This window comes from Trichomycterus rosablanca, chromosome 8 (assembly GCF_030014385.1).
Source record: "Trichomycterus rosablanca isolate fTriRos1 chromosome 8, fTriRos1.hap1, whole genome shotgun sequence".
In the NCBI taxonomy this organism is placed as follows: domain Eukaryota; kingdom Metazoa; phylum Chordata; class Actinopteri; order Siluriformes; family Trichomycteridae; genus Trichomycterus; species Trichomycterus rosablanca.
Window position 1 is genome coordinate 7,512,228 of NC_085995.1, and position 18,723 is coordinate 7,530,950.

Sequence of the window (18,723 nt, forward strand, 5' to 3'; positions counted from 1 at the left end):
TGACCTCTTTACACCAAGCTTCTGACACTGTTTGTTTTGAGGGTGCCTCAGACCACTTAGTCGTACCATCACCAGGAAATGTCCTGGTAAATTATTAGTGACAAGACTGGGAATGCAAACAAATGTTCAAAAAAGCTGGCATACTGAAACGATAAGGGCATTTTAGCTACAGTACAGATAAATGCTTTTGACAAATTACAAAATCAACTTCACATTGTGTGAACAATAAGCTAGCACATCACTGTACACAGTGACCTAATGTGCCCCTGTTTAGGCATATTTTTATTTGTAATGTGGCCCAATAAATGAGGAGATTGACCACTGTTGTACTTCTATTGATTTGTTGAAGTGCTAGAGCTTTAGATATGGCTCTGTTGCCCTTTACAGACTATACATCTAGCTAATTAAACACTAATCACTATGTTTGATTTTATCCAGCCCTGTAAATCTCATTTCGTTGTTTGAACAATGACAATAAAGATCAATCAATCAATCAACCTTTTCCATCAAAGTCTAGAGACATAAGGACACATAACACTCTTTAGGAGAATAGCCCTTTTATTTAGGAAAAAATAGCTCTTGTGTGGATTACAAGGGCATGGAAAAAGAGGCCCTCCCACTCACTGAACAAGTGAAAATGAGCACATAGGTCACTATGTACAACATGCTCAACTAAAGTGGTGACTTTACAAACTCATTACAACTTGAACACAAAATGCAGCCATTAATCTCGTTTTAATCCTTATTACTGTTTAGGCAGAGAACACATTGCATCTTGGGATACAGTGCTCCCACGGCTGGTGGCGAATATATATATATTGCCATAATGTTTCTATAGAGACTTATGATATATGAGACAGACAGACAGACAGACAGACAGACAGACAGATAGATACAGGTAGATATGTGTATATAAATCATATATCATCAATAAGGGTCAAATTTCTGCCCAAGTTAAATGTAAGTGTTACTTCTGTATTTTAAACCAAAAAATCTGCTGCTCACCATATATGTAAGAGCAACAACTACTCAGCATAAAAAATGCCACAAAAACTTCATTCATTCAGTCATTGTCAAGTTAGGGAAATGTTTATAGGCTCCAGTTGTGTTTGGACTGTGTACTGGAATATGCACTTCTTTATGTAGTGTACTGAAATTTTCACTAAATCAAAGTAATGCAGTGGAATATACACTATTTTACTGTAATGTGCTGGAATATTCACTTATCTAAAGTACTGAACTGGAACAATAAACTGATATAGCGAAAGATTCGGGTCCCTTGACGTGGTCTACGGCTTAAAAAAAAACCTGCTCCACACTGCCTGTGATTTAATATTTCGGCGTTAGGACCACGCGGTGGCTTTATACCGCTAACGCTGATTCACTCCTGTTAATCAGGGAATCCTTCGTTTCATCCACTCAGATTCATATTCCTCTTTATATTATAATTATACTTTATATTTAGTTTGTTTCATGATACATATTGTGGTATCGGATTTTATTTGTATGACACTAAGAGTCGCTGTAGAAAGCTTCGGATAAACGTTGACTCGCTCTGAGGTGATTGAGAGTAAATGATGGAGCACATACGGTTGCCAAAGGTAAACATAGCATGTATCATTCTTACAGCGGTGTTTAAAACTTTACGATAATATTTATTTTATTTTCTTTTTTTTTATTATTTCAAAAACAACACGCCGTTATATATTTTACAAACAGCAAAATAATAAATTCAAAAAATGCGTTTAAATTTCAAATCATCCTAGCAAAGCGATGTAGTAGGAATGTTAATAGCGGTTTGTAAAATATTTAGCATATTAACATTTTTCATAATATTTTGTTTTGTTTCATCAGTAATTGTAATTAATATCGGCTGTGTCCTATTACAGGTTGAGAGCGTTCAGCTAGTGGATAGGGGCAGTGTTCAAAGGGCACGAGTTGGCACACTGTACTTGACAGCATTTCATACAGTGTTTGTGGATAGTAAACCAGGACCTCGCAATGAACTGTGGGTAAGCATAAACATGCATTCAAGACTTTAAATATAAAAACATGTGCTGCTTTTTGAGGCCTCTTTCACATTCCAGACAGGTTCTATATATATATATATATATATATATATATATATATACAGTGTATCACAAAAGTGAGTACACCCCTCACATTTCTGCAAATATTTCATTATATCTTTTCATGGGACAACACTATAGACATGAAACTTGGATATAACTTAGAGTAGTCAGTGTACAGCTTGTATAGCAGTGTAGATTTACTGTCTTCTGAAAATAACTCAACACACAGCCATTAATGTCTAAATGGCTGGCAACATAAGTGAGTACACCCCACAGTGAACATGTCCAAATTGTGCCCAAATGTGTCATTGTCCCTCCCTGGTGTCATGTGTCAAGGTCCCAGGTGTAAATGGAGAGCAGGGCTGTTAAATTTGGTGTTTTGGGTACAATTCTCTCATACTGGCCACTGGATATTCAACATGGCACCTCATGGCAAAGAACTCTCTGAGGATGTGAGAAATAGAATTGTTGCTCTCCACAACGATGGCCTGGGCTATAAGAAGATTGCTAACACCCTGAAACTGAGCTACAGCATGGTGGCCAAGGTCATACAGCGGTTTTCCAGGACAGGTTCCACTCGGAACAGGCTTCGCCAGGGTCGACCAAAGAAGTCGAGTCCACGTTTTCGGCGTCATATCCAGAGGTTGGCTTTAAAAAATAGACACATGAGTGCTGCCAGCATTGCTGCAGAGGTTGAAGACGTGGGAGGTCAGCCTGTCAGTGCTCAGACCATACGCCGCACACTGCATCAACTCGGTCTGCATGGTCGTCATCCCAGAAGGAAGCTGACGCACAAGAAAGCCCGCAAACAGTTTGCTGAAGACAAGCAGTCCAAGAACATGGATTACTGGAATGCCCTGTGGTCTGACGAGACCAAGATAAACTTGTTTGGCTCAGATGGTGTCCAGCATGTGTGGCGGCGCCCTGGTGAGAAGTACCAAGACAACTGTATCTTGCCTACAGTCAAGCATGGTGGTGGTAGCATCATGGTCTTGGGCTGCATGAGTGTTGCTGGCACTGGGGAGCTGCAGTTCATTGAGGGAAACATGAATTCCAACATGTACTGTGACATTCTGAAACAGAGCATGATCCCCTCCCTTCGAAAACTGGGCCTCATGGCAGTTTTCCAACAGGATAACGACCCCAAACACAACCTCACAAGATGACAACTGCCTTGCTGAGGAAGCTGAAGGTAAAGGTGATGGACTAAACCCAATTGAGCACCTGTGGCGCATCCTCAAGTGGAAGGTGGAGGAGTTCAAGGTGTCTAACATCCACCAGCTCCGTGATGTCATCATGGAGGAGTGGAAGAGGATTCCAGTAGCAACCTGTGCAGCTCTGGTGAATTCCATGCCCAGGAGGGTTAAGGCAGTGCTGGATAATAATGGTGGTCACACAAAATATTGACACTTTGGGCACAATTTGGACATGTTCACTGTGGGGTGTACTCACTTATGTTGCCAGCCATTTAGACATTAATGGCTGTGTGTTGAGTTATTTTCAGAAGACAGTAAATCTACACTGCTATACAAGTTGTACACTGACTTCTCTAAGTTATATCCAAGTTTTAGTTCTATAGTGTTGTCCCATGAAAAGATATAATAAAATATTTGCAGAAATGTGAGGGGTGTACTCACTTTTGTGATACACTGTATATATATATATATAAGAGATGCTTATATTCAACAGGTCTGGCAGTATCCTGCCTATAAAGAAGTCATCATGTTTTAAATTATAATTACTTACAAACAATCAGGTGGTCACTACAATATAGTTACATTAAATTACAGTTTAAACTTTTTCTACACCACCAATGAAACAATCTGAGTTGTTGTATCAAGGTTTTAGCCAACAAACCTACCTATTTCAATGTTATTTATATTTAATGTGAGCAAATACAGACATAGGAACATATCATATTTGACAAATAGGTGTACAAACATTAACATTAGATTGAAGATAGACAGAAGATAAATTCAGTTTTTTTTTATTTATAGGTGCTGCACAGTTTGGTGTGTAATATCAAGAAGCAAAGTGCTACCGCTTTGGGACACCCACTGCTCATTCAGTGCAAAAATTTCCATGTGTTTCAACTGATAATCCCACAGCAACACGACTGCAACGATGTTTATGCATCGCTCATACGTCTCTCCAGGCCAGGTAAAATGAAACACTTTGATCATATTAATAGTATTTTAGATGTAATACAACACAAATGTTTTAATGTTAACATAAATTACTCACTTGACAAAAGCTAACATTCACTTATGTGTAATTGCAAATTTAGCTATTTTTAAGTGAAAAATCAACTTATCTTTTACAGCAAACAAGCAAAAAAATCTGTAAATGTAAGTGTACATTATATTGGATTAACTTAAAAAACTGTCAAATAAAATAGTAGTTGAGTCATGTGCAAAATAAAGAATAGCCTTACAGCTGTGAAGCTAATGCTGTGGACCAGTTAAGTGAAATAGAACTCTTTGGCTACAGTCACAATGATATGTAAAAAAAATGGGATGGGATAAAAATAACTCCTTGCAAACTGTAAAGCAAAGCGGTGGATTTATTAAAGCTTTGTATTTGGTTCTGTGGCAGTCAGTGATACAGGAAACATTGCAGAGGTAGATGGAAGAGTAGATTTGACTAAATATTAGCACAGTTTAAATGGAAATATGCTTAAACAGCTTTTTAAAGCTTTTGTTTTTAAAGTTTAAAGCTTAGACTTACCACTCCAAAACCATGGGCATTAATAATAAATAAGAACTTAATGCCCCCCCCTTCCGTTTTATTTAATTAATGGGGTTGGGGTCATGTCGAATGATTAAGGGGGGTGCACACATATTTTTGCCCCTATAGTGTATGCATTATAATAGAATCCAGTTAAGTGGTGAAGTCTGGAAATAGCAACTAAGTGAAAATGAGATCTCATTCATTACAGCATTGTGCATGAGCTCATTAGACAATGTGTACAATTTCCCCCTACTGGTGTCCTGTATTGAGCTGCCATCAGCATGGCATTTTTTATATAGTTGTGAGTTTTCACCCTGGCATATAAAATGTTCTTTGCACCATTCTGATGAATAGATTTTTAGAACATAACAAGCAAACCCTGCTATTGTTTTGCTTTTAGTAAAATCAGTGAAACGCAGGGTCATTCTACCTGTTGTTATTTTATCATTACTTTTGCTATTCTAACTTTGGTGTTTTTGATTTTTCTGTCTTTCAGAGCAGTATGAGGAACTTTATTGTTTTTCTTTTAATCCTTACCTGAACAAGACCGAGAGTGACCAGGCCTGGGACTTTATAGACCTGAGGGCTGAGTACAGGCGAATGGGATTGCCAAATAAACTATGGCATGTCACCTCCATCAACCGAGAATACAGGGTCAGTAAAAACCTGAATACTTCTGCAAGCATAAAATAACTCAAGTCCAGTATTTATTTTAGACTGTGGCAACCCAGAATCTGTACAATTTGTTTACGCTAAAATGTAAATGAAGCCTGTAACCTTTTAACTACATTCTGTTTGTCTTTCCATGTGTAACATCTCTTCCAGATGTGTGACACATATCCCGCTAACCTTTTAGTGCCTAAATCGGCCACACTCCCGGTTATTGTAGGGAGTTCTAAGTTTCGCAGCAGGGGCCGATTTCCCACACTGTCCTACTACTGCAAGGAAACCCAGGTAAGTTCTACTGATTTTTTTTTTGTTTAAAATGGGATGCAACCATCAAATCATATTTCCCACCTGTCCTTGCCACAATACGATACACATTTAAGTCCAGAACTATCTGTGCTATATCTATTGAGAGCTTGCATCTAGACAGCTTACCAAATGTAGTTCTCTATAAAAGCTCTGTCAAACTACACAAGTAAATAAAATCTCTGGCAGTTGGGTTTTAAACATGGTGCTTGTGTTGTCTCACACCAGTAGCATTTTTGTGACAACTGCAGTTGGATAATCAGTGGTCTGCACTGTTTTTCTACTCACTTGGCCAAAAGGGTAACCAAATGTAGCCAGATACTTAGGTACAGTACAGGTCACTTGGCAATGGAAAAAAACTACAAAATGTGGGATCGTAGGTTTAAAAAAAGTCCAGATCAGAGGGTATCTGTGATGATAATACTGGAACAGAGATTAATAAACACTAGTAAGAGTGTTTAACAAACTGTCAGAAATCTCCTGAGTGACAGGACTGAACAGGACTCCTGAGTGACAGGACTGAACAGGACTTTTAACAGCAGGCTTGGGGAGCTGGGAAACAAGCATCAGGTATAAGTACTCGGTTGAATGGAAGCACTGTGTTCTGCACAGAGCACAGAACAGAACACAGAACAGAACACTGCTCACTATGTTCGTTTTAGTGCTGTGTAATATAAAAGGGAAATAAGACACACGCCCCTTTTCCTAATTTCATAATCGCTTGTGTGTGCTGCATAAGGTGTGTTTTGTCAGTAACAAACTTACTCAAACTGGTGTGAGCATTCATTCAATCATTTTCTGCCACCAAATTCATATTATCACAGGGCAAACACACAAACACACACTTGTTTACACACACAGCCACACTTGGGGCTATTTTGCGTCCTCCAATTGGCTGGACTTGTGGGAGGAAAACAGAGCCCCCAGAGGAAACCCAAGTGGACACAGGGAGAACATGCATAGTCTACACAGAAAGGACCCTGGCCGTCTGGCTGGGGAATTGAACCCAGGCCCTTCTTGCTGTGAGGCGACAGCACTACCCACTGTGCCGCCAGATTCATATAATGTTTTGCTGTGTTCTAGTGTACATCTCACTCTGTATGAGTCTGCAACTGGGCGGTCTAAAGCAGTTATCAAAAGGAGGCCTTTTTGGCAAGCAGATGTGTTGGGCAGGGGCAGCTACATTTCTTTGACTACATTTTATTGAAGATCTACAGTATGTGTCATGTTTGTCACATTAAATGTATGATTCCATGCCAGGCAGCCATATGTCGTAGCAGTCAGCCACTGTCAGGTTTCAGTGCCCGCTGCCTAGAAGATGAACAGATGCTGGAAGCCATCATGAAGTCCAACCCTGCCAGCCAATTTATGTATGTTGTGGATACCAGACCAAAGGTGAGCTCTCTTACTCTTTCATGATGTACAGAACCTACATGAAAAACTGAAAGAATAAGTTTAAAGTATTGTATACAATCACCTTCAGAATTATTGGCACCCTTGATAAAGATACTCCATCATTTCCCAGTCTTGAATTTGAAGGTGCAGTTGAAGGAGCTCAACACACATTGGCCATGTCTGAGGGTGGGGGGTGTTGGTGGGGGCAGGACTAACCGTGATACGCCTTCTTGTTGTTGCAACAGAGGCCTCCACTGTCTGGTTGAGGCACTGGTATGAGCAGAGGAAGAAATCTGAGGGATGGTGCATGAGGGATCTGCATCCACTGATCATCGTAAAGATATCACAGACAACTTCACATGTGTCAGAAATGATGAATGCTAAAATGTGGCCCCCCCTTGGCCAGCAAGGGTGCCATGCAGCTGGTAGTTCCTAAAGGAATTGAGTATATAAAAACAAACAGAAAAGCAAAAAAAGGTCTTTATGGTAAATTCAACCTTTAATTCATGTACAATGATGATAATACTAATATTAGTAATAATATTTAGTAGTGTCAGATTAAGCTAATTATAGACAAACCAACCTTTTTAAAACCCATATTTACCAAAGGTGCCAATATTCAGCCAACTCTAAATATGCATGTTGTATGAATAATAAAAATAACTACATGTTTTTAGCTCAATGCAATGGCAAACCGGGCTACAGGAAAGGGCTATGAAAATGAGGACAACTACACCAATATCAAATTTCAGTTCCTTGGAATTGAAAATATCCATGTGATGAGGAACAGTCAACAGAAACTGATTGAAGGTACCTATTTTTTCATCTCAGATTTTCATTGCATTTGAACCTGTAATTAACCAAAAGGTACAACATTTACATTTCAGCTTTATCTTGGTCAGGTTTCCGGTGGGTCCAGTTTCCTCAGAATCACTGAGGAAACAGTTCACCCCTGAACAGTTTACCAATCTATCTGGGAGCCTTGCTCACCCCCTGTGTCAGACATAGCTAGTCATGTCTGTGTATAGACCCTGACTGACTGATAACACGGCTGGGTATTTAAACCCTGGATCCCAGCAGTAGCGGGCTGGTGCAACCCATTTACTGGTTTACCACTGTGCAACCCGAGCACCTTGCACTGATGTGATTAACTGAAAAACTAAAAATCTGGATTTTGCACATGAAAAACAATCATAAAACTTGGTTACTGGAGGACTATTTGTGTCCGATCTGATACCGGCCCATGATATGGTGAAATTATTACTGTGTCAGATTTTTTTAAATGCAAGCGATACAGTCCCAGTGATATAATTTCCTTAGGTAAAAATACTGTCTATCTTGTCTTAGAATGTCAGCTGTGCTATCGACGGGTGTCCAAATTGTTATCCTTGTCAGGGTCTGGTTGTATCGCGAAACAGGGTGCCAGTCTATAGCAGGGCCTCAGGTATCCCCCTTTAGACATGTTTTTATACAAGCTTGGGTCAGTATGACCACTTACTATTGTTTCTATACAAGCTCGGGTCAGTATGACCACTTACTATTGCTTCTATACAAGCTCGGGTCAGTATGACCACTTACTATTTTTTCTATACAAGCTCGGGTCAGTATGACCACTTACTATTTTTTCTATACAAGCTCGGGTCAGTATGGCCACTTACTATTGTTTTCTTATGGGTAGATGAACAGTGGGATGCTGCTATACACATGCTGTGATCAGTCATGTAATCCTTCTTATCATGAAGTGGAGAAACTACGAACCAGCAAATATTTTCATTTACTCTAATAAAGTCAGTCTGTACTAGACCGGACCATAGGAGGATTTCGTGGTAAAGCTGAGTGGAATTACTAGGGCATCTTTAAATCCATCTGGCTTTCATTGCTTGGCTATTTCTATTTGTTTTTAGTTGATGGTCAGGGACCCTTTATCCCCCTCCAGTTTGAGAATTGGAGGAGCGTGAGAATAATTTAAATCACCGCTGTAAAAATAATAGTAGTCCTAGCTTTGATAACATTTTAGCCTAAAAAGCACTAGGGAGCCGCCCAGAGGGCATGTACCAGAGAGTAGCTGTCCCACTGAGACAGCATGGCAAATTTAGGTCCTGTTACATTTAAACCGGTTGGGGCCTTTTTCTCAGAATCCTTGAAGGATGAACATTGTTAGGGATCGCTGGTCTACATTAGCCCCATCATCAGGGTATGACTGAACCTATTCACATGCAATTCCACAAGTGAAGCACTTTAATCATTTGAAAGACAGGTTGGAAGCCTTAAAGCAAGTGATATTTGTTTTGGAAGAGCTTACTGCATTAATAACTTTCATAAAAATGCACATGTAGATAAAGCCATTGCAGATTAATGAGCCTTTTAAAGAAACTGTCACCAGCATCTTTTTCGTTCTGTCAGGGGAGACATTTATCATTGTCATATAAAGTAAAATGAAATCCACTGTAACTTTTACTTAGTTTTACATATCCAGACTAGCTTGTGGTGCCTTGCTTTTGATTTATCATAAAAATAAAAGCAAATTCAACAACATACCAGAGGGGCTATTTTCATTATCAAAATAAATGTTGTCATTTATTCCCACAGGAATTATTTAATCAACTTTTATGTACCATAGCTCTAGAAAAAAAAAACAGATTTTTCTCATTTTGCTGTTCCAAAGATCATAAACCCTATGACAGTGAATAATTGGTACTCGGTTTTACCCATGTGGGTTGCCATTTGCCCAACCTGCAAAGCTCTGTTTCATTACAGTCTCATTTTCCAGTGTCTGATCTTTGCTCTCCATCCATGGGGGAATTTATTTCCGGACTGGAAAATTCAGACTGGTTGAAACACATCAGATCAATACTGGCTGCTGGAATCTTTGTTGCCAGGGTAAGGTCCCGAACTACACTTCATCTTTAAATGACTTTTGGTTAATGGTGGGAGAATCACACATCATTGTTTGATTGTGTTCACAGGCAGTGGCAGAAGAAGGCGTTAGTGTGTTGGTTCACTGCTCTGATGGTTGGGATCGGACAGCACAGGTGTGCTCTGTGGCCAGTGTACTTCTTGACCCTTACTACAGAACTCTCAAGGGACTTATGGTAATCAAAAGTTTGTTATAAACATGGTTACGGGCAGCAGTTTAAGCTACTGGGCCATTTCACAAGTTTTACTGATTATATAACAATTGGAACAATTTCTACAAACCCCTATTAAAACTTATTCACACTCAATTTATCAGTTTTGCATAAGAATGTGAAGATCAGTGATAAACTAGTTCATGCACGTCATTTAATGACTGAATCAATGCCTTTATTTGTCATATATACATATACAGGTGTACAGTACAATGAGCATATCCCAGCTCATTTGGAAGCTGGGGTCAGAGTGCAGGGTCAGCCATTGTATGGCACCCCTGGAGCAGATAGGGTTAAGGGCCTTGCTCAAGGGCCCAACAGTGGCTGAATGGCAGAGCTAGTCTTTCGGTTGTTAGCGCAAAGCTCTAACCACTAGGCTACCACTGTCTCAGTGGTAATCTAAAGGCCTTTTTTAAGGTAGAATAACCAGTCTCTAAGTGAGTGTAACCCATGGTATTACTCCTGCATAGCGTGACATGCTCTAGCTTTTACATACTCTAATTATAATGATAATCCTTTTCTTTTCTGGCCTCATCAAATCACAGCATGGTGTCATCTTCATCTTTTTGCTTTTAAAGTAAGTACTTGTTTAAAAGGAGGCAACCATGAAAAAAAAATACTTAAAAGTTTTACTCTGGTTGAGGCTTTTCCAGCTAGGATGTTGGGTGTGAGCCAGGGAAGAGAAAAGCCTAGTTTTATAGAATACACTGTCACATCTAAGAAAAGTAAACCCCAACTGGGTGAACAAGATGAAGATGCCTGGCAGCATAGATTAGCTGTGGCTCAGAATCCCATCTCAAAGGAAAATTTCATTTCCTGTGGAATGAGATTGTAGCTTACATTAAATAGGTTGCCTGAATATGTAGCCAGTTGTAAAAATGTATTCATGAACTTAAATCTGTTGTTTGCAGGTGCTGATTGAAAAAGACTGGGTGTCATTTGGACACAAGTTTTCTCACAGGTAAGATCCCATACATCTGAAATACATACATCTTACAGAATGCTGTCAGAACTTAAGAAATGTCATTTAATTTTTTTCAACCGTTTTATCCTGGTCAAAGCTGCGGCGGGTCCAGTTTCACCAGGAAACACTGGAAACAAGGCAGGAATACCCTGGACAGGGTGCCAATCCATTACAGGGCTTTGACCTGTCCCCTATCCACATCCTAGCCCCATTTGACATTCGTGTCTCTGTTGATACCCAGTCGACTGATAGCACCACTCACATTTTAAACCTGGATCTCAGTGTTAGTGGGCTAGCATTATAGAATGCTGTATGTGCCACCCTGTACGAACTTCATTCACATCATGATAGTACAGCAACACATTTTTTAAGCAAATAACACTAAAACATTCAAAATTCATATGTCTTAACTGAACACGTTGATTAAGCATTCACTGTCTGTGCTGGAATATTTCCTTGTATAACGTTTAACATTACTTATCGTTATACACTACGCTGTTCCAGAAGTGGGGTTGAATATTGCAGTCTTAAGCAGACATAAAAGAAGCTAACAATTTCTACAGAAATGTTGCCATTACTTATGCCCATTACTTTTTCTTATTTGTGCTCTTGGAGTAATCTTTGCAGAACACCCACTCTTAGGAACAGCAGCAACCATACAAAATCCTCTATCTGTAGACAGTTTGTCTAATTTTGGTTTATGCACCCTTTGACTTTGTTTAATAATACAGGGCACCTCTGTAACCCATACCTCAGATCTCATTAACTGGAAAAGTGAATTAAGTCAGTCATATACTGTCTCCAGCCTTACCTGTGTGTGTTAATTTTGTGTGTTTATCAAAGACTGTGTTTCCTTATTGTAGGACTTATATGATTAATTCAGCTCATTTCAAAAACTGTGAATTGTGTATGTGTTCTGACGATCTTGTCTTTACGTTTAGGTATAGCCACATCGACGGAGACCCAAAGGAAGTTTCGCCTGTTATGGACCAGTTCTTAGAGTGTGTGTGGCAGCTTATGGAGCAGTTTCCCTGTGCCTTTGAATACAATGAGAAATTCCTCATAAGCATCCATGACCATATTCATTCATGTCACTATGGCAACTTCATTAGCAACAGTGAGAAAGAAAGGAAACATCTGGGGTGAATTATATGATTATTTAAATTTAACTTTTATTAACATGCTTTTATTGGTTATTTATTGTGCAGTGCAGTACATAAATAATTCAATAGTGTTGACATCCTTATTATTATTCATGTATTCATATATTAATGAATATCCTTTCTTTTGTGTTTAGTGTTAAAGAGAAGACTCACTCAGTCTGGCCTCAGTTGTGGAAAAATAAATCAGTTTATGTGAATCCTCTGTTCAGACCAGACCACAGTCAGACCCAGGGAGTTCTGCGTCCTTTCACTTCCCCCTACTGTTTCAAGTATGTTATTAACGTTTATAATACAGCACTATTACAGCGTAACTCAAGAGAAATAGAAGGACATTTATTTGTTTGTCCAATAAACATTATCCATAAAGTTTTGCAGCTCCCATATGTGTTTTTTTTCCAAATGTCAAATGAGCATTGACATTTTTTCTGGTAGTTTTTCTCCCTGCTACATTCCCATAAATCAGTTAGTATCTGGTGTCTTTTCCTACTGCGGAATCATAAATACTGACCTTGCTGTGCTGAGCCTGCATTTCATTCAATGTTTTTCTGAGATTAAATTATGGATGATTTGTTAATGTCAACTTGGATACATTTCAGAAAAGAACACTAGCCATCCTAGCCACTTCTTGTTAATAGTGCTAAGTGTTTTTATTTGGAGATAATGGCTCTTATTCATTGGAGTCGTAGTTAAATGTCAAATCTAGTTTTGCTAATTCATTTTGTTTTTAGTGTGTATTTTTAGGGTCCAGTCATGACTGGTTGTAGTGTGTTTAAATATGTGTTAGTTTAATAAACTGAAAAAACATGATTTGTGGTTAAATAGTTAATATTAGTAATATTATTTAAAGTCAATAATAGAAAACATGCACACCAATGACGATTAGGAGAATAATAATAATTATTAGGACTCTGAGGTGGCACAGCAGTCTATTACACTAGCCCACCACCACTGAAATCTGGGTTTGAATCTCAGTTGCCCTGTACAGGGTATTCCTACTTTGTACCCAGTGTTTCCCTGTAAAACCGGACCCGCCATGAGTCTATCCTGGGAACACCCAGTGCAGACAGGTACTGCTCATCATAGCATGTTCTTTTATTTATGAAGAGTAAAAATGACCCACAGAACTTGCTTATAAACAATGCTTATATCTGCTGCACTTTTGCTCCAGGTGGCTAAACTGAGCCACTGGTTTTGTGAAAACTCAAATGCGCTCAGATGTGCAGTGAGCTTTTTAAAAGGACACTGATGAAATATGCCTGTATGTTCTCTGTCAGAGCCTGTGTCCTGTTTTTCTGACATCTCACCTGAGACTAGTGAACTGACACCACTGGTTCACAGGAGCTTGTTTACCAACGTTAAATGAGTCCACATTCTTACCCGAAGTGAAAGCCTACTGTAAGATGCTGCACTGTCTCTCAGACTAGCCTGATTTTGGGGGATAATTTAAGCACTTCGAACTCACTGAACTGTGCAGTTTCTATGGAGATGCTGGCACATCTCTTAACTCTGCTACGCACTCTCTCGTTTTTAGTTCACAGTTCTAGAAACCTGACATTTTCTATTCGTTAAGCAGACAAACATTTCCCAGGGCTTTAGTACATATTTAAAGAAGAGAAATTTGCATTTTATTACTTTAAGACTTAGTATTTAGTATTACATTGTCTTTCAGTTTAGTATGTGAGCATAATGGTAAGAGCCACGCACGCTCCTGGTGACAGCAGTGCCTAAGTTCCAGGTGTATGAATCCCGGGCTGGGCTCACAAATATAGAAAGCGCATGGCAGTTCGTGAACCATATCAGTGCATCCTTAGTACCAGTACCAAGCGTGGGTAAATTGGAGGGTTGCATCAAGGGCATCTGGTGTAAAAACTGTGCCAAGTCAATCATGCAGTCGCTTTGTAGTAACCCCTAATGGGAGCAGCCCTTGTTCTTATCCAGCCCATCTTTTTATTTTTTATGTGATTAAAACTTCTGAAACATTTGACATCAGGTGCTCAATAATTGGGGCTCAAAAATCTCCTTCTTCTAAAATCTTCATGAACTAATGAATGAATTTAAATTAAAGGGTTTATTTTGTTTAAGGTTTATCAAATACATATTCGTTTTTTAAGCAGATTACCGGGAATACACTTAGTTTAGCACATGACAACTTGTTAGTCATGCTTTGAAAAATATCATAAATGATTCTGTAATGTTTTGATGCATTTCTCTTGGTGTCCATTTGCTAAAAGTACAGCTCAAATAGTACAGCTAATGCCTCATAAATCACAGCAGCCCCCTGTGCCTGTTGTTCTTGAGCTTGAGTGATCGTTTCAAACAGGTTAAGTGATGCATATACTTTAATGCATATCGTAACAGTGGCTGTATATTGTTTTTCATTTTGTCCGTAGGTTCTGGAGTGGTTTGTATAATCACTTTGACAGGGGTTTGCACCCTCGTCAGTCTCTGCTGGAATGCGTAACAGCTGTAAAAGAGGAAACACAGCAGTTAGAAGAAGCGCTGGCCATTTGTAAGCAGGTAAACACCATTCCACAGACTGCAGCCAAACACTTGATGTCACTGTACTTTTTGCTCGTGCTTCTGCAAATCATTACGCTTATTTAAAGCTACAGTTATTTGTACAGCTTTGTTCTTTGATTCTGAAATAAACATAATTTGCAATTGCAATTTTGGACAAGTTCCTGCACAAGTTCCTTTTGTAAATAGTATTTACTACACTGTGTGTGTTTGGGCACAATCATCTTCAATCCATACAAAATGTGATAATGTGATGATGCAAATCTAAAATAAAATACTGAATTCTCACAAATGTACCTGTGACAAATGTTTTGGACACGATCAGTTTTATTGTACTGCTTGTGGTAGTTTGTTTGTACTAACTACATTTTGTACTGTTTTAGAAACTTGCCACATTGAGTAAGAAGCAGGTGAACATCGCTGACATGAAGAAACATGTACCAGTCTACATAAGCCCAGCTACCGTCCCTCAGGATTACGACAGTGGAATTAGAAGTGACCCTAAAGTGCTTTTTGGAAAAACACCAAAAATCTCAGACCAGGATTCAGGAGAGGAAAACTTCAACTGCCATTTTTCTAGCAATGGTGACACAAATTAAGAAAACATCGAGAACCCTAACTCACATACAGCTGTCTTTAACACTACCTAAAAATGGTGCATGTGAAAATGAAAGCAACAGAATGTGCAATTATATTAGAAACAGAAAAATATTATGTATGCACCTGACATGAGGCGTTCAGAATTCCATTATGGTGTGTGTGTGTGTGTGTGTGTGTGTTTTAAGTTAATGCAGCTTTGGTTTATTTATTATAATATTTATATAGTTCTGTTTCTATGCTCACATCATGTTTGTGTTAAAAACCTGCAAATTGCAAAATGCCTCATAAGCATTTAAAATTCATGGCAAGACAACAATCGAACATTTTATGTCAACAAAACATGTATTCATTGTCTGTTTTTATCACCACTTTATCCTGGTCAGCGTCGCGGTGGGTCTGATTCATGAGGCAAAAAGTAGAAAACACCCGACGGGCTGCCAGTCCATCACAGGGTAGACACGCCCATTGACACACACGATTTTCAGTAACTCCAGTTGGCCTGACTGCATGTCTTGGACTTGTGGAGAAAACCCAAGTACACACAGGGTAAGCATGCAAACTCCTCACAGAAAGGACCCAGGGAATCAAACCCAGGCCCATTTGGCTGTGAGGCAACAGTGCTACCCACTGCACTGCCCAAACATTCAACCTCAGAGAAGCCCAGAGAAGCGTAAAATAATCACCCTTAGTCATCATTAGGCTACTGGCATACGCGAGATCACTTGTGATGTCGGCTAAATCAATATCGAACTACCTATAGACAATGTTAAGTCTTTGAGAAGTGCAACGGTCAGCAGAGGGGCACCACATATAATTCAGATACAATTGTTGATGCAGATCCTGCTGAAGTAGACCCAGGTGAGGAAGCTTCCACCACCAGTTACACAAGCTCCGTAAGTAATGGCAGTAAATCCACTACATCAATCTAAGATATATAAGATTCCTTTATTATACTGTAGATTCATCTAATATCCCATAAACACCAAGACAAAACCCATATCATAACCCATGTCAAGAGAAAATTTTGAAGACGCTGAGAACCACTAATGTGCACCTGAAAAAAGTATGTAAACACTTGTATTTGATAACAGATAAAACCTTATTTAGTTAAAATAATGTTTTCTGTAGAGGATAAATCTTAAGACAGTTTTAGAATTTGGATCATCATTATCAGCTTTTTCTCAGGTAATGCCACACCATTACACATTCATTAAAAAGAATTCTGCTTGGATCAAGTAATTTGTGCAGAAATCAAGGTAATGGGTTCACAAATCTTATCATGCAGCTGTATATACATTATTTGGCCAAATGTATCCAAATGTGGAAATTGAATTCAAGTGCATCACCCATCTTCATTGGTACCAGGTGTATAAAATAAATTACATAAAATAAATTAAAAGCTTTGGGGTCCTTTTTCTGTTGCTACATGCTCGTGCCCCTTGCACAAAATGAAGTCTGGTTAGTTGAGTTTGGTGAAAAGAAATTCAAGTGGCCTGCACAGAGCCCTGACCACAATATTTAACACATTTTGAATAAATTGGAACCGTAATTGTAAGCCAGGCCTTCTTGTCCTACATCAGTGCCTAACCTTCAGACACTCCATAATATTGTGAAAAATATTTTCAGAAGAGTTGAGGCCATCATAGCCTCAAAAGGGAATGGACATTATATTAATACCCAGGGTTTGGAAATGGGATGTCTAACAAGCTCATGGTCAGGCTTCCATGTCCTTTTGGCCTCAGAGTGTATTTTTAAAGGGTTATTCTTGACATAAAAATGGCTCTCATACAAACTCCACACAGAAAGGAACCTGGCCACTGCAATAGAAAATATAGTCAAGAACAAGGACGGATTAAGGATAGCCTGGGCCCCTGGGCAAAGAGTTGCAAAAGCATGGCTAGGGGCCGCAAAAGCATGGCTAGGGCCCCCAAGAGGCCCTGGGGTCAAAGTCCCTAATAGTCAGAGTATCCTTAAAATGGAGGGCCCTCGGAAATAAAAATATATTGTATCATAAATGTTGATAGGCATCGCAAAATGTTTTGGGCCTGGGGCCCCCTGACCTCAAGGGCCCCTGGGCGCTGGCCCCACTGGCCCGGTCAGTAATCCAGCCATGGTCAAGAATATTCAGGTAATATAATGAATTTCATGTTAGATGTGTTCAGTCAGCTTACAACAGAAACTCCTGCTTTACTGTGTATACTGTGTTACAGGTGTACACAGTTTATGCTGCCAAATTTGTGACAACAATTTGGGGAATTTCCTTACCCCGCACTAAGCAAGGTTCATAACGACATGACGAGTGTGGTTAAAAGGAAAGTCCCATCGAAACCATTGAACGGGGTGATCTGGAAAACACTTAAGGCGGTAATTAGGGGCTATGTCATCCAACATACATCATATATGAAAAAAAACAGAGAGACAAACTTGTGCAATTAGAAAAATAAATAAAAAACATAGAAACAAGAGCGAAAGCAAATATATCGTTACCTGAAAAGTAGGCCTGCAGAAAGACTGGTGAAACAAGGAGGACTTTTTTGAAGGTTAGAATGTGATGGCATTCTTAAGAGCAAATGCACAATATAAACAAGTTAACAGTGATAACAGCGGTAGCGACAATAGAACGATGTTCAGTTTGCCCCATTGTGGTTGTTGTGGTCTTTCATTGTTTTCATGGCACCATTTTGCTGATCTGGTACCCTGTGTATTTAATTCTCTGTGTAAAGCTGTTTTTGTTGCACATTCTCTTCTGATATGACCAAAAGCAATTCTCAAGGTGTATCTCTTTTTGGTAAAAGATAGTGAACTTTATAAAAGCCCTGTCGAACTAGTCAAGTAAATAACATCTCTTGCAGTTGGGTTTCAAATATGGCGCTTTTATTTTCTCTCTCTAGTGTTGATTCTGTTATGACTGCATTTCATTTATTGACTGCAATCAAGGGTCTGAACTGTTGAGTACATGCATGGGTACTTAAGTACAGTACGGGTCACTTGGCAATAAAAAGAACCACTAAATGTGTTAACCATGATTTTTAGACGTAGCGTACCGTAAAAGTCGATGAAAAAAATGGACCTCCATGGAATATATTATTATAAAACGGATAGTTCCAGTCCTAAAATCTGATTGGCTGAGCCGCGTTCGAAGCCATTGTAAAATCCCCGATAAACGCACACCTATGACCACC

General features: G+C 39.1%; 1 protein-coding gene across 1 annotated transcript; it reads left to right on the plus strand.

The window, feature by feature from the left end:
- Positions 1 to 1,522: 1,522 nt before the first annotated feature.
- mtmr7a (myotubularin related protein 7a) lies at positions 1,523 to 15,668 on the plus strand. Its single transcript, XM_063000431.1, has 14 exons — positions 1,523 to 1,601; positions 1,890 to 2,012; positions 4,070 to 4,232; positions 5,299 to 5,456; positions 5,628 to 5,756; positions 7,035 to 7,169; positions 7,847 to 7,979; positions 9,940 to 10,049; positions 10,136 to 10,261; positions 11,209 to 11,258; positions 12,203 to 12,403; positions 12,559 to 12,693; positions 14,815 to 14,941; positions 15,325 to 15,668. Exons 1-14 carry the CDS (start codon positions 1,575 to 1,577, stop codon positions 15,538 to 15,540), a joined length of 1,833 nt encoding a protein of 610 aa, XP_062856501.1. The 5' UTR covers positions 1,523 to 1,574; the 3' UTR covers positions 15,541 to 15,668.
- Positions 15,669 to 18,723: the final 3,055 nt, after the last annotated feature.